Source organism: Phasianus colchicus, chromosome 14 (assembly GCF_987193195.1).
Source record: "Phasianus colchicus chromosome 14, bPhaCol1.hap1.1, whole genome shotgun sequence".
In the NCBI taxonomy this organism is placed as follows: Eukaryota; Metazoa; Chordata; class Aves; order Galliformes; family Phasianidae; genus Phasianus; species Phasianus colchicus.
The window spans coordinates 7,125,404-7,142,965 of NC_143449.1; the positions used below are offsets into that span (position 1 = coordinate 7,125,404).

The window sequence follows — 17,562 nt, forward strand, 5'->3', positions numbered from 1 at the left end:
GGCCCCATGCACTTGATTCCTGCCCATTAGATATTTACAAGGTCTCTACTCAGTCTTTTCTTTTCCAGGCTGAACAGCCGCAAAACTTTCAGCCTTTCCTCATTAGGAAGATGCTTCAGGCCCCTGATGATCATTGTGGCTGTCCACTGAACTCTCTCTAGAAGTTAATCTGTGGAGAACATTCTTGATTTGGTGAGCCCAGAACTGGACATGGTACTCCAGATGTGACCTCACTTCCAAGGGAGAATCACCTCCCTTGACCTGGTGGCCACTTTTCTTGATGTACCCTAGGATACCCTTGGCCTTCTTGGTCACTAGGACACACTGCTGGCTCATGGCCACCCTGTTGTCCACCAGCACATCCAGGTCCTTCTCCACAGATCTCCTTTCCAACAGGTCAGCCCTTAACCTGTACTGGCATATGCAGTTATTACTCCATGGTTGTAGAACTCTGCACTTGCCCTTGTTGAACCTCATAAAGATCCTCTCTACCCAAGTCTCCAGTTAAATAGATCAGAAGCAGCACTGAGCCTAAGTGGTTCACAGGAGCATGACAAGGGATTAAACTCATTTCTTACCTAAAGCTATTACATACAGATTAGGCTATTTTTGAACTTGGTTTCATTTCTCTCTCATTTTTCCTTCTAGACAGACAACTTTTGACAATACATTACAAGAAACTGGAAACACTATATTCCAAGCAAGCATCAGTAACCCTGGATTAACAGAGAAGCTTCCCAGTAGACTTCAACCTTCCCTATCTCACGCAGGGATAAACCACCTGCTGTTGGAAAAGCCAGCAGAAAACTTGCTCTTTTTGGAAAACAGCACTTGCAAAGTCCAAAATTATACAACCCCTTGCAGATCAATTTGGAAGAAGAACCAAAGGAGGTGGCCTACTAGAAGCAGCAGCCAAGGATTTTGAGGACAAAATAGAAGATTGGTGGCCATGTAAAATACAAATCTAGTGCTTGTTATCATTATGATAGCAACTATGATTTACAAAGGCTTATTACATGCAGTCTACTAACTCTGTGAAACAGTTTGAGGACAAGAGGATAGAGCAGTTCTTCCTGAATTTTACAAAAAAGACATATCACCATCTCTCTTAAGCCTTTTCTTTAGACCTACTTTTTGAGACCAGTGAGGTAAGACATTCAAGATGGAAGTAAATAGAGAAAATGTAGCAAAGTTGACAGCAATGACTGAGATTTATTTCAAATTCCATGGAAACTTAACTGGACGTGCTCACTTTCCAACTCTGGCTACAGAAGTAGACAAAGCAGCAGATAAATATTCTGGCCTCTATGTCTATGTGGGATTATTCTTAACAATTCTGGCTATCCTTCTCATACTGTTTTTCACCATACTTTTGCGCCTGAAGCATGTTGTTTCCCCAGTCACCACCCCTCCAGAGAGCACTGAGAATGTCCAGCAGTTCACAGATGTGGAAATGCATTTCAGGATTCCTACCACTTAGAGACCCCCAGGAAAAGATGTGGTGGAAGAAACTTCTGCCCACCCGTATGAGCCCTATAACTTACTGCATCACCATCAACAGCAGCACAAGAGGCCTGGTGCCCTGAACTCAGACACTGAATGGCTGCCACCCACTGGCTGTTAACCGGGCAACGTGTGTGCAAGGCCCTCAATAAAAGTTATGTTATGAAAATCACTGCTGTCAGACTCATATTCCTCTAAAAACCCTACAGAACATGATAAAAAGTGTAACCAGGAACGACAAAAAACAAAGAGATGTATATAAGAACATGTACCGGAGTCTGTATTTGCTCTTCTATTTCCCTGCCTTTAAATTCCTCACCTGAGAAGAGACTACTCAAAGTTAGGTGATATAAGTGCAAAAAGCCTACAGGGCTGTATGATCAATGAAAATTATATAAAGGAATATTATATAATCAAATAATATTAAGATGTTATAATAATGAAATAAGCAAGAGAGTTAGGCACAGCAAGACAAAGAGAATAAATAGGATGCTTACCCGTGTTGTGGGCTCGCTCAGGAAAGACCAGTGGAGTGGATCTTCTGAAGAGAGAGAGAGATCCTTCCCCCCGGTAGTCAGCTCTTAAATGGGTCTAGGAGAGGTGGAGCCAGGCTCCACCCCTTCCTGCAGCACAGGTGAATTGCTTTCACCTGTGCTCCCAGGGCTGACTCATTGCTTGCCTCAGGTGATTAATCAGAGGTTCAGGCCATGACTCAGCAGTTCCCATACAAGGGCGCATACAGAAATAACTGGTGGTTTGGAAATTCTCAGACATTTCTCCTATTTAAGAAAGATAATATTAAACATCTTTCCTACTTGACTGGCAGATTTGTACAACAGAGTTTCAGAAGTATACAAATGTTTCATCACCTGCTGGAACTATTGGTTTCTCACATTGAACTGTTCCCCATACAGATATCAGAAAGAGCACTTAAAAGAAAGAAAGAAAACTTCATAAAAAGTTATAAAATAAAAAGAAAGCAACAGCAGGAAATGAGCAGCAGGAGAGAAAATATGTTATGACACTCTACTTCTTCGTTGCTCTCCTTTATATTAACTGAGCAGATTACAGATGCAGTCATATCTTCCAGCCTTCCTAGTATCACTTGGTAACTAAAATGGATTGTAACATTTGGGAATCAGATGGACATTTTTTTCCTAACAGACAAATTCAGAATAATATTAAATCTCATATTCATGTTGTGTTTTCTTTAGAGAAGGACAGATGACTTCTTCCCAAGCTTTTTTAGTTTTTTTTTTCTCCAGAGAAAATTAAAGAAATGCCAAAATCTGGCACTGCAATAATGAAGAGTGAACAGCTTTGGACATAGTCTAGTAGGGAACATGCAGATAGAAAGCAAAACAGACTGAGCACTGAAAGACAGGACTGGATTTAAATATCCTGGTGATTCAGTTAAAAGAATGAGGAGAAATCTTTACTTACATTTATGAAGCAACAACCTGACCCCAATCCTCTCACGGCACTTCGAGCCGTTTGTGTGAGTTTCTGAGGTAGCAGGCTTCTGCAATGTGCAGTTTTCCTATGGGCATCACAACAAAGTCCACGCACAAATTTCATTGGTAACTTGATCAGAAAACAATGACTGTATGAAACCTAGACTTTTCCCATATATGCTCATGCCATCAGACAGGTATAAGGCTGAAACAGGTGCCATTTGTGACTGTAAGAGGAATACCGCAGCCATATACATCTACCTGGAAAAGAAGGTAAAAAGCTAGATGCCCTCAAGCTTTCTGCCATAGTACAGCACAGAGCAGCAGGCAGAATGGTTGGGTCCTCCAGGAGCGCTACTCTCAGCACTGCAAAAGAGTCCAAATTCTATGTGATGACAATTTGAACATTAACCCAGCTAAGACATGTGGCTGCTACATTAGTCAAAGACACTTACGTGTAACGAAAACCTATGCAGATTAAATTGCTTGGTACACGTCATGCATTCAACTATCAGGGTGCAGTCTAGCCCAGGGTCAACATCCAGCTTGCTTTGTATAACCTCTCAGTTTACTTGATGCTCCATTTCAAACCTGTAATTCATTTATGATTCAAATAAACTATCATACCAAATCAGCAACTAAAACATTAACCTTCCAGCACACTATCTGTGGAAAAGCTTTTTTTATGAAAAGCAGTAGAAAAGATTCAACTATTAACAAAAAAGAATATTAAGCCTACTAATGAAAAATGACAGTATCAGAATCTGAGCTTGCTCAGGGCTCTGATCACAGCTGAAAAGCCATAAGAAATAAGAGTCAGGATTAGGTTTTTGCCTTGTTAATTCAGAAGAGCTCTGTAACTCTTTCAAAAGTTATTCAGTGTATAGTTTATACATCATTACATCACATCTTAGGTAAACTGTGTATATTTGCATATAACAGTATTAAGAAAGACAGCCATATCTTCTATAACAAAAAAAGCTAAGTCTTCCTTTACATTTCCTTCATTTCAAACAAAGTACCAGTCCATTGAAATATCTACACTCTGAGTGCATCATTTGTACAATGCCAGCAAATTTTAAAGCTTGCATTTCCTATTTAAAACAAAAGTATGCTTTTCCTCCCCTTTTCATTTCCATTTGTAAAGTTCAAGACATGATGCCTGTAAGAAAAGAGAATGTTGAGGTGTTTTGACCTGGGTTTGCTGAGGGGACACGAGTCAGCTACTAGGAGTGCTAGCTAATATCTGCATGGATTTGCTGGATCTGAAAATATCACATCCATACCACCTCCTTCTATCATTTTGTTTCCTTCTCATTTGTCTACTACAAAAACATTGATTTAAAGAAAATAAACAAAGAGACATTACAATCAGTTGTGAGTCACTGATTGCTCTGTACTATTATCAGAATGCTCTCAAGGTCTGGATCTCAGAGGCAAGTTCATACACAGAAATAGGTTCAGGTAGTGCCAATGGATTTCAAATTACTTGCTGGCCTCAGGAAGGCATCTCCGTAAGAAAACACCCAATGGTCTTTGTAAGTTTTGCTTGAACCACAATAGTTTGCTCCCATCTTTACTACAGTTGAGAAGTAGGAAACATGACCATTTATTAAATTCACCACCTTCTCCATTCTGCAGTTGTGGAAAAGACCAATACTTGAAAACTTAGTTGCATGCCTCATCTACACCAGAAAAATAAATATGCCTTCATCCTGCACTAACATGTGGTAACATAGCAGTGCAGATAGACAGTTACAGCATTAAAGCAAGTTGCAAGAAGGATGCAGGCTCCTCCTGCTGATGCCGTGAGTGAAAAATAACCTTAAACTGAATTTGAATTTTGAGTCTTGGATTTTTTTGATTTGTCCAGATGTAGGTAATGCCAAGTTGTGAAAGCAGATCTTGATATTATATGGAAACATCTGTTCAATTCATATGTAATTATAAAATTACACTCTCTATACTCCCACTTGAATCTCATTTCTGTGTAAACTTGTAAACCGAGAAACAAATGATGAATAATTCAGAAGCCCTTTCCCTCCCTTCCTTCTCCTCTATATTTATTAACCGATTTTCAAACTGTAATTTGATCAAGCTAATAGCCACATCTTCCAAAACTGACTCTCTCTACATTTATCCTGTCTTTAAGATCAAAGTTCTACTCATGAGTCCCATTTATCAGCAATCGATTAAGACACAGCATCCCAGCACATGCAAGTCAAATGAGACCTCGTGCTTTGTTACTTGACATCTGTTTTTCTCTGCAAGCAAGCAATTCATATTTTTCAATCTAGACTGTAGTCCTCAAACTATTTCCTCTTCAAGTCCTGAAACACCTGCACATCAATAGCTACTGGCTGATATTTCCTTGTAGCTTTATGAAGAACAGACATTACCTACCAGCATTACAGAAGGATCAGGTAGAAAGCAGCACCTATTTGGGATACTTCTACATACCACAGGCACCCCTGCGAGCTGACATTGGACAGACAAATTCTTCCTTAAAAAGCAGGGGACATTCAGAAGCAAGTTGTACTTGGGCTACCTTTGAACTTTGTCAGCAAGCAAGTGCTGGCTCTACCTACAGGACAGTACAAACCCATGAGCTGGATTTGAATGTATTACAGGCTTGGGTACTCTGCACCACCTACCCCATCATTCTTCACATGTCTTTTATACATCATACACATATCAGAATCCTTTCTTTGTCTCAGAACTAATGTGTAGTTGTTTCTAATACTGTGGCACAGAGTGCAACTGGAGATGGCTTTTTAAGGCTATGTGAGCTTGTAATAATAGCTGAAAGGCACAAACCTAGTTGCCACCTGCTGAAGCTAAATTCAGGATAATCTCTGTTTTATACCTTATGCCTTAGCAACCCTAATTCAAACTAATTCATGCTCATTGTAGTCAGTGTGCAGCACTTTTTATAATGTTACACAATAATCCTCAGGTTACCAGGAACTTATCAAAATAGCTGAGGCATAATTAATACTTAATAGCCCAGGAAACCAGTAGGAGGCTTCCACCAGCAAATCTTACAGCTTGTCACATAGAATTAAACCAATGTAAGTTCGCTGTTCTTTATATCTTTTTTCATGCTACCAGAACCAGTAAAGTCTCAAAACAGTCCTTACAGTGCTGTATTTGTCAACAAGTCCAGATGGTAACATTATACCAGTTTGCACTTTGTACATATTGGTACATAGTGGGAAAGAAATGTCATTCACTGTTGTTGAAAGCATCCAACAAAACAGGAGCATTCTGAATTCCCTTGGTTTTGCCCAATGTTATATACGCAGTATATAACATGTATATACGTAGTATATAAAATTATATACTAAATTTTGAAGATATTTGTTGTTGTACAGCATAACAAACACTGAAGGGACAGCTGACAAATACATCAACATTCTCCATATGTGGAATTGTAAGCTACTCTGGAAGGAGCCATTGAGATCAGAATACTGGGGCTGTTTGGCTTTTGTTTGCAAGTGTGCACCAGTTTGCTACCAGGCACACTATTGCCCTACTGTGCTATTTAATTCCACATTCAGGCTGTTCAGATAGGATTAGCATCTCCCTTTGCAGGAGGTACAGTTAAGCATTCACAACAAGCACATGTACACTCAGCCTAGGTGAGATTTGGTGGAATTTCAACTTTTTCCATGAATTTTGCTAGGCTTGGAAGCATTAAAATATCTCCAAATGGATATGTTAGTGGAAATTCAGTGCTTTCTGCACCCATGCTGGACAATAACAAAGAGGTTATGAAGAACTTATTATGCTTTGAGGTAGTGGGATGAACCAGATGTCCTCTTGAAGGCCTTCCTGTGAACAGCTGTCTTCCATATTCATGAGCAAGTTGTTAGTTCAGACAATGCTTATAGACAACTCCTCTAAAGTTAATGTCACTCATGCCTATTAAAGGCAGGAACTCTATGAATACTAGTTAGTTCAGCAAATTTGCCTCTTTTTTCCTTCTGCTGAGGAAGCCTGAGAACTGGCTTATACCTCAAAAGCAGCTGACTGAGCAAGACACACAGCAGATACAACTAAAACTTTACATCAGAGTCCATTTTATATAGGCACACACATACTTAGGACACAACAGTAATCCATACAACAGACCAGCAAAGTGAAGGAAGGTCTGTTATTGTTAGATGCATTCATAGGTAAGCGGTTTTAGCATTCTCCTACTCACAGTTCAGCTCAGAATTTTAGAGCAGGCAGAAGGGCCATACAGTATCAGTCTCAGAGACAAAGACATCTACGGAATCGATTACTCTCTTGGGGAAAGACAAACATGGCAAACAAGTGTCTCCATGGCCAGGAAGCAATGAGAGCTGTTGCCTGTCTCTGAGGTGATTAATTCCAGCTCTACTGGTCTTTCACTTCCCCAGGTATAACCTTTCAGCAGTAATCTTTTTTTTTTTTTTTTTTTTTTAAATTATTTTTTTAAAGTAGACTGATCTGCAAATAAAAGCAACACGCAGTCCTCCTGGGACGGCTGCTTATTCTTCCCTGTAGGTTAGTTTGAAAGATCATCATTATTAAGGATGCAAAACTTTTCTGTTGAATGAAAATAAGAGTTTGGACTCAATTTCACCAGGCAGCTGGGAAAGACATATTTTAGGCAAATTCACTGTTATACACTGCCTTTTTATTAAATACTGCAGGTTTAAAAACTCAGAATAAACAGATGCTTCATGCCATGCATACATGCTGTTACTTCATTCCTGAGTGACTATAGCCTATTCTTTGTCATTCTTATCTATAACCACCCTCTATTGTGCTGAAGAAGCTTTACAGCTCTTCTCTCAACTGATGACTTCTTTTTTTTGCTGTTCAGCTGTCTTATGAACAACCCTCAGTAGAGCTTAATGAACCACCTCACATTTGCAGAAGCCCAACCAAATCTGTGCTGCAATTTAGTCTGAAAAATAGGTCTGGGAGGAGTCAGGAGTTATCCTTTTTCTAACTCAAGCAACCCATTTCTTGTAAGAACATGCCTGATAACAATTTACAATACACAAAGCATTCCTGAGCAGTCTGGATTACCCAAGCTAGTTTGGGGTGTCTCTAAACTTATTAGGAGTATAGCAGAAGATTGTTTTCTAATTACAATCTCTATCATTACCCAACAATTATTGTCCAACATTATTCATCAAAATAAAGGTCAATAGATCTATCAACTTTCAATTGACAGTAAAGCTCTTAGGCACAGAACAGTCAGCTCTTATATTAAATAAAGCCTAGATAAAGGTTGAGAGGAGTTTCTTCTAATATTTTATATTCCTTTCTTGTCTCCCAGAATAATCCTTTATCTTTTTCTGGTTTGTTTGTTTTTGTTCTGTTTTTTGTTGTTGTTGTTGTTGTTTGTTTGTTTGTTTGTTTTGTTTTCTTCTTGTTTATTTTTTCCCCTTCCACTCTGATAAGAGGCTGGCACAGGTTCTCTCTGGCTCTTTATCTATTGAGAAATGCATAGAGTTCTTTAAGATTTTTTGTATTTCTAGGGGAATTAGTTCTTTACAGAAGAAGGGTTTTTTCCATTGCAGAATTCATACCATAATTAGACAAAATGATGGGCTAAGTCCCAGTGGATAGAATACACTATAATTGGTGTTCATTTTTGTTACATCAGTTTAGGGAGATCATGCTGATTCCTCCTATTGCAGCCACTTCTGCAGCAGCGTTCAATTTAAAACTGATACATCATTATTACTTAGTACCCACAAATATCCTCAAGACTTGATTCATCTAAGAAGTCTGATGTAAAAAATAGAATACCCTGAAGAAAATTTAAAATAACTTGCATTTTCATTGCTTAGTTTCATAAGCAATAGATTTCAGCAACCATGCTTTGCCCTGTGTTCCTTGCTCAGAATCCTTTGAGCTCAAGTCAGAAAAAGAACACTCAACATAGCACAAAAAAAATATACGTGTCAAAGTGAAACACACAAAAAATATTGCTCCAGACTACACAGTAACAGTTGATTACAATCACAGAATGAAAGTACTGACCACTAGAAACAGATATTGAGGTCAGACTTTGTGGAAAACAATATTTAAACAGTTTATTTCATCTAACAAATCAGTAACAAGGACTAGTGATATTAACAATTAAAAAGTTACAAATACTTGGTTAAAATAGAAAACACCACTCAAAAATATTTGCTATTATCTTGCTGTTTTCAGAAACCAAGGATGCACATAATTAAGCTCGTAGTTAAATTCATCTCAATCACAGATTTATTTTTATGGAAGAAAACAGCATTCTATGTATATGCAATTATTCTAGCTAATTAGCACCTTGGGCTATTCTGTTCGCAAACAAAACATTAAGTGACTTGCATAATATCCCAGCAATACATTGTGTAAGTCCAGACTCAGACTCAAGAAATTTCACGAGTCCTCACCAACTCACAAAGTGAAAAATAAATTCCCAGGTGCAGAGAACCCAAAGGGAATGATTTTGCCTATCATGACAGAAATATAAGACCCTGAAGGGAAATGGGACACTGTAGGTCAGAAAACATTTCCTTTTAATCTTAGATATGAATCATTTCAACATCCAAGCTCATTACATTCAGAAAAATTAACTTATTTTTACTAATTATGCCAGCAGTGTCACTGTATCAATAGTGGGTGCTGCCAGACAATTATATCAATTTATAAAGAAAAGAAAAATAATTTTATTTGCTTCATGGTGAAGGCACTGGGTCAAGTTCAACACACTGATAGGAACCTGCTGCACTTCTATATAATGGTTGCCCAGCAGCCTGCAAGCCCCCTCAGTCAAGTTTCTAATAACCAATTGCCCACATCTTCACTGAAAGCTAAGTGCTATTACCAAAAGAAGTGGGCCATGCTGTGAAGTATGAAGAATTTTAAGCCTTACAGTTCCATCTCCCAGGCCAGGCAGAGACATACTTGTATTTCTGCCAAGTTAAGTTCTACCTCTCTTTTGGATTGATTAAAGACCTCAATTTACTCTCAGCTGCCAGCACAATCTATGATGTACTTAAAAGTCAGATAAATCAAAACCAAGGCCCTTCATTTGGAATAATTTCTTTAACAATGAATCACTGTTTTAATATGGAGCAGTAACAAGAACAGCACTTTGTAGTGTGTCACTAACAGGAAACATCGGTATATAAAGCCTTACATAAATGAATAACCACTATATCTGAATATCTCTTATTTTCATGAAAGAAATGAAGACAGCGTTACTGTAGATGAAAGTATAGGTGGTCATGCATAACTATGCTATAGGGTAGAGAAAATGGGATTACAATGAGTTCAGTAACACTTCCTTTAAGAACAAAATAATCCAAAACAGCCTTGCTTTGACATTAGTGCACACAGCAATAATGACTCTCCCAAATACAACACTGAGATCTGTTTTAGATCCAAGTCCATACAATTGCACCTAGGATTAATCTGATCCAATATTTGAGTGTGTTCTAACAAAAGAACTTTATTTTAAACTGATCAATATTATCTTGGAATTACAATGCAAGAAATCCCGAAGGAAGACTCTACCATATTTTGATACCTAAATAAGAGTATATGTTTGTACAGTGCACTGGGATACATGCTCAAAAGTTTACCAGCCTTAAGCGTTAACAGAAATCTGTTACACCTCTCTCTACATACATCCTTAGTACATTAAAATAAATAAATAAATAAATAAATAAATTAACATCTTTGTGAAATTTACTGCATAATATAAATCTTTTGGTCTGCCGCTGCATAGAATATTTGTAGCATTTCTAGTGGTATAAAAAAGGTCATAAACAAAGTGCGCATAACAAAAATATTTCTTCATCAGTACTCCTCAGCATGATTGTTATATAAGCACACAAACAAAAGGTGGTTCAGACAGAACTTTTTAAAGAATCTCCAAGTTGAACTCAACAGTTTCAGCAAGTATCTAGTGGCCACTTTGATCCCTAATGCCAATAAAACTGAGATGTAAATAATATTTTACCATCTTATTAATGCAAAAAAATAAATGAATCATAACTCTTTTGCTCCTTTTAGCACCCCTGCCTCTGGTGCAAAGGCCTGGGGAGGATGCAGATGGTTCAGTCCCTTTGAACAATATTTCAACAGGCAGATTCAGTGTATGACATATTTTGATATTTAAGGCCTTTTGCAGAACCGTGGTGGCTACCTCCATTGTTAGGCTTGGAAGTGCATGTCATGTTTTCAGTTCTTCACTTTGGTTTTGACAGCCAGTTTGAGAAGGAAAAAGTAATTGCAAATGTAAAAATACTCATCGCAATGCAATGGCTAAACAAAAAAAGGAGCCTTCATGCTTGATGCCTTTTGATCAATGCAGCATATGCAGGCAGCCCTCTAGTGGTATGAATGCCACTGATCATGTTCGCACAACTCCCATGCTTTTCTGTTTTCTACTCATGCAGGATTAGAATACAGTATGGAATATTCAGCCTGTCTATATCCCTCCAAAGTCCAAAGTAACTTTATCAGTAGAGTGACTTCAGAATCCCTGAAGAATTCTGAAGAGCAACTCAAAGTGCCTTCAAAAATTGCTGCTGCTGAGAGCCATCAGAAAATAATAAGCACACAGAAGGCAAAATTTAGACAGGACTTCTCCTTATCAATTCTTATGATGTGTGGTGAGTACAGATGTTTTTATGTACCTGCACAATAGGGAGTGGCTAGGCAAAGGGAGGAACTCCATTCAACAAAGATCCTTACTAAAGACATAAAGATGTTTACTTGAGTGTAATATTCTAATTCCCTTAAAATTGAACATCAGAAAAAAGAAAAATTGAAACATGGACTGCATCTTGATGCTTGTAGAATGCATGCAAAGCCACCTCAGGATTTAATTACATGCACACCAGCACAAGATGCTTTCAAAGAACAATGCTCAATTGATTTCAGGGAGTTGGATTTACCTGGATGAAAATGAATTTTAATAGATTTGGTTGTCAGAGGGATTATGCAGAGATATAAAACAGCAAGGCATTCACACAGTGTTTTGCTGTGGAGATGCTTGCTAGTAGCTAGTAGGCAGGAGTAGCAGTACATGCTTTCCACGCACACTAAGGAGTAGTGCTACACTGTCACCAGCAGATGTTCTCTGGGGAACTGAAGAGACCCGTTGCCAAGAGACATCACAATATCTAGTCACGATAACACGCCTTGCTGTAGAGCTCAGCCTGCCTCCTATGCCTGTACACCAGCCTGTATTGAAAATATTCTTCAAATTATTTATTTTACAACCTCCCACCTTTCATTGGAAATGACCAACTTGGAAAAATTTTATGTCATATTAAGCCCAGAACATATTCTGGTTCTATAACGCAAGTAATTTTTCCTTGACAGAAGCCTATCCAGAGACATTAAGTAACAGGTCAGTTGAGCCACACTTCCTATGGCAAGTATTCACATAGTACACACTATATCCAATTGTAAAGATGATCTGCTTTACATGTGGAGCAAAGTCCAGTAGAACTTCACTTTCATTGGCACAGAATAGTAAGCCCAGAGCTTCCGAAAGTCAGGATTCAGAAAATCCTGACACTGTTTAAATACAAAGTAAACAGAAGCAATAAAAAGATACATAGTTACAGATATACAAGTATTATTTATACCTTAGTCTTAAGGACCTTAAGATTCACTTGAGTAATTTTTCCCTCAATCTCCTCTCCAGAAGCAGAAGACCTTAAAAATCATGATTACAACTCCAAAACCTGGAGCTTTGAGGGGGTGCCACCAAGTATTTAAAAAAAAAGAATCCATGAGAGTAGTCAGATATGAACTGATACAATGCTCACTCTAGCTAAGCCCATTCTCCCACCACAGAAGTGGGATATTCAGTCGGTGGACACAGCTTTTTTGTGTTGCTTCAGCATCTGCCCTCTTAGTTGGCCCTGAGGAAGAGATTATCTAACACTCCCTTCACTGTCAACATTCAGTTAGAGCTTTTGTGCATCTCCAGGCCTAAAAACCTCACTGTAAAATAACAAGCCCATAAAGTGACAATTCAAGTGTATAGAAGTGTTGTGATGAAATATTTCAAAGTATACCATTTAACTCTGCTTGACAAACATTCCTGTCATTTTCCCACAACAAGCATCTCTGAATCACATTAATATGAAGGAATAATTCCCTCAAATATACTCCGTAAAATTTTGACAGTTCCCTGCAGTAACAGAAATGTCCCTCACAGGGACCACATCACAGCTTGACGAGAGAGGAAAAGTAAACATTTTTTCAGTTTAAATGTATATGAAGTCAACAAGAAACACCAGTTCATCTTTACTTATCTTGCAAATCAACAAAAGTGTAAAAATAAATGAAACAATATACTCCCTCATGTGATCCACTGTATCCAAGCATACTGGACATGAAATGCAAAGTAAAGGAAAGACAGGTTTGTGGTTTTAACTAGTCATTAAAAACTCTTCTCCTTCAAACAAAATCAGACATTGCAGGCTTACAGGTTTCTTTACTTTTCTCCTGCCAAAATTTAATTATAGCAGTTGTGAGTAGTCCTTAGTCTCCAAGAGCAAACTGAAGGCAATATACAGTTTTCAAAAAGCAAGATGTGAACTAAGTAGTTTATTTTCATGCACTTTCTTATGGGTGAATAATATGATTATGGAGTTTTCAGGGCAAACTATGGCAAGCTGAGTTGAACACAAAGGGACAGTGTTCAAAACTGAGCCATCAAAAGAAAACCAGGAACATTTCAAAGAAAGACTAAGGAGAAAGAAAGCAGCATACATAATCTCTCACCTAACAAAAACCAGCTTGCGCTCAGTCCATCTCTAGTCTCTTGCCCAGATGTTGTCATGGGAAAATGATACCACAATATAAATTATGCCACATAAAGCACAGATGGTCACAAGCTCTCATCAGAAAATATCATCTATTTCATCCCTCTTCTAACTTTTCTCTTGGGTTTTGATTACATTATGTCAGCTTGACCCCATACTTCTTTTGAATAAACATCTCACACTCCCTCAGTGCACACATGTAGCCTAGAGAGAAACTAGATCTGCAAAGACTCTTCAGCCCAAGCAAGGGACTGCTCCACACAAACTGTGCCCCAAACACAGCAGTCACTCACTGCCTGAATCACATGGCTAAAAGAATGCCATCCCAGCTACTAATGGCAATCAAGAGGTAGACATTGGCTTAAAAGCTAGGCAATTGCACCTACCTAAACCCAACATGCCACAATCCTGTCTTTTTATGTGTGCATTTTCATATTAATGCCTGTGTAACTCAGGGAACCAAATTAACTGTGAACAAATGCAGTTAAATCTGCCAGATCACTCTGAGCTAGATTCCTGTGTGCTTGTACAAGTATCCATAAAAGCACAAGGGCAGCACAGGACAAAATAGACAAGAACAAAGCATAATACAAAGTCTGGATTACCTGATCTTCTCCTGCCTTAGAACTGCAGGGACCAGCTTCAAATAAATCATTCTGCGACTGATGTGTAGTTCTTACAGATAAATGAATCATACATAAGCACTCAGCCTGCCTATGGCCTACATTACAAATGAGGATGGGACTGAGTCCCTCAATGAATCACTTCCCCTTTCCTTACCCATTTTAGTTTAAGCCCACCTTAACAAGCCTAATTCAGTGTGCAAGTGGAATGAAACTCCATTGCCCAGTGAAAATTCCAAAGCAAGTTTATTTGTGAGGTTTTTTTTTCCCTCTAGTCCCTAAACAGGGCAATGTTGTGAGCATAAACCGCAGAAGACACTGACTTTTCAGTAACATGTTGAAAACATCAAGCTGGAATAAGATGGAAGGAACCTTAAAGCTCATCTAGTCTCAACCTCCTTCTGTAGACAGGATTGCCACTCACTAGATCAGGCTGACCAGAGCCCCACCCAACCTGGCCTTGAACATCTCTATGGATAGGGCATCCACTACTTCTCTGGACAGCCTCTACTCTACCTCACTACTCTGAGTAAAGAATTTCCTCCTTATATCTAATCTAAGTCTCTCCTCCTTCAGTTTGATACCATTCCCCCTCTCCTATTGCTATCTGTTCATGTTAGAAGTCAATCTTCCTCCTGTGGATGGTATTAATAGGACAAGGAGAATGGTATTAACTGCACAGGTTAATTGTTTGCACCTGTGCTTCCTGGGCCAGCCATACCACTGTACCAGGTGTCCAATCATCAGTTCAGACCACAACCTAACAGTTTCCCCTACAAGTATTTTCCACAAGACCAACAAAAAATGATTGTGTGTTAAAGACTCTCTATTGATAGATGCTGTATGGGAACTGTTTGAGTCACGGCCTGAATCACTGATTGATCACGTGAGGCAAGAACTCAGTAAGCCATGGGAGCACAGGTGAAGGCAATTCACCTGTGTGATCAGAAGGGCTGGAGCCTGGCTCCACCCCTCCTAGACCCCATTTAAGGTCTGACTGGCCCTGGAGAAGGACCTCTTTCCAGAGATTCTACCTTTTTGGAGTTTTCCACTACAAGCCTAGGATATGGGTGAATGTTTCTTCTTTGATTGTTTCTTTTTCACTGTGATAATTTTTCCAACTATAATACCTGTAAAGTACTATACGGGTGCTTACTATGACATTTTTTGAATAAGCTGAAAGACTGCTGCTATTTGACTAGTAACATTAGACTTGTTTTAGGAACCTGCTAAGTATAGTTAAATGTCTTTCAAGCACTATGCTCTTGTACAATCAGATCTTCTACTTCTTGAAAGATGAAAAGCACTACTTTGATATCAGAAATTCTTCCAAAATTCTGAAGAAGGGGTTGTGATTGTTGTTCGTCTTTCCCTTAACCTACTTGTGTTTATTGCTACTTAAGACAGTATCTTCCTAAAAAGTTCAGTGTTTCATTTAAATTGTGAGTCTCCCAAAGCATTGTTAAGAGAGTGGAGTTTAACTTATGGTAGTACAGGGAAGCCTTCACTCCAATTTCTCACTTAAGGATCAGAAAGACTAACTATTAAAAGCATCTTCATTTAACTTTACATGCATGTTGAAGTTTGAAGGAACAAATAGGGAAAGCATAAACAATTTGCTGCTCGTATACAGACAGTAGCTTAGAGTACCTTAGTTGATAGGAACTTTAAGTTACCACTGGATAGCTGAAATCAAGATCGTAGCTGAGGAACAGTGGCAAGCATTCTAAACTTGTTATAACTGAAGAATGAATGCATAGACTTACCTCACCATGATGGATTTACTTATTTATGCAGAGCAAAAGCATGCAACTGCTGAGTTATAGTACCTTAATTATGAACAAGCAGTAATTTGCTGAACAACAGAAACCTAACATCAAATAATGAAGTAGAAAAGAAAGCTTTTCAATACATTAAATTCTATCCTTATTAAAAAAATAATTTCATTAACCCTTTTTCTCAGGAAGGTTTACAGATATGTTGGCACTCATCCTTGATGCACTTGCAAATTTAGTGTTCTTTCTACCATTCTAGACCCTTACTTTTTATATATCAGCTGTCAGGCCCCTAAATTGCAGTAATATGTTTTAATTGACTTGACCAGCCTCACCTGGAACCTTTATCCCACAACCTCTGGTTGTGGTGATGTGTAGGAGGACATACAATAAGTGGGGGGAGCTTTGCTTAAAGCTGTGGCTCTAAGTTAAGGAAGAAGTGAGATGGTTTCCCTCTTAATTTTTGTTGCTATTTAGGTTTCCCGGTTTAACCTTGGAAATATCTTGTTACCTTATTCTTGCCAGTGGTTACTAAACTGCTGACTGGACCTGTTGTTGTAGCTGTTCTGGTTACCTTTCTCTGGAGCACCTGGGCTGCACCCTGTCGGTGAGGTCTTGCCTAGCTTGTGTTGCATCTCTTCTTAGTGTCTGGCTTCCTTTCTCTGGGAGAGAGCAGAAGGAGCAGCATGAGGCTGGTCGCTGCCACTAAAGCCCTGGGCACTCAGGACAGATATTGTTTTGTTTAACAACGTGTTTCTCAAGATAAAGTACCCTCTTCCTGTGTCTACTGCTAGTACCATTTGCTTTAATCAAAAAATAAATTTTAATGTAGCTTGTTATGCTAAATGGAAACAACAGGGGGCTAATGAGCATTGTGAATGAGCCATTAACATGGCAATCAGAGGCATCCTCAGGATCGGCTTGATCTTCTCTACATCTTTCTTGGAATGCTCAGCAATGCATACATCTGTGACTGCATATATTAAACTTAATTCAGGGAATAAATAGATTTAGATATCTAACTTGAGTAGCTTTCTCTTCATAGGACTATACGCTGTGTTACACTTAAGAAAGCTGCCAGTTCCTTTTATGCAAGAGGATAACAGGAGTCATCTGTTTTAACACCTCATGTTTGTCTTGTTGTATGTTTTGTTGTTTTCCTTCATTTGTGTGGAAAATAAACATTTTCTCTCTCTGCAACAGGATTTCATCAAAAGGGAAAATGTACCTGAGTTAATAAATCTACTGCTGACTTCATCTTCACGACTATTTAAAGCAGCTTAGCACGAACAGCATGTTTTCCAGAAAAGGCTTCCATCTCCCTCCTCAGCTCCTGCCTGATTTCCTATCCCTGGCTCCTGGAATCACAGCCCAGCGGGAGCCG

General features: G+C 38.6%; 2 protein-coding genes across 5 annotated transcripts in view; one reads left to right on the forward strand and one right to left on the reverse strand.

The window, feature by feature from the left end:
* Positions 1–17,493, reverse strand: part of DCX (doublecortin) — a 124,770-nt gene extending 107,277 nt beyond the window's left edge. For all 4 annotated transcript variants that reach the window (XM_090150092.1, XM_090150091.1, XM_090150093.1 and 1 more), the window contains exon 1: positions 17,407–17,493. The gene's annotated coding sequence lies outside the window, so the exon portion shown is untranslated. The remainder of the gene's footprint in view (positions 1–17,406) is intronic.
* Positions 667–1,785, forward strand: SERTM2 (serine rich and transmembrane domain containing 2). The gene has a single exon (XM_031593920.2). It carries the CDS (start codon positions 1,163–1,165, stop codon positions 1,478–1,480), a length of 318 nt encoding a protein of 105 aa, XP_031449780.1. The 5' UTR covers positions 667–1,162; the 3' UTR covers positions 1,481–1,785.
* Positions 17,494–17,562: the final 69 nt, after the last annotated feature.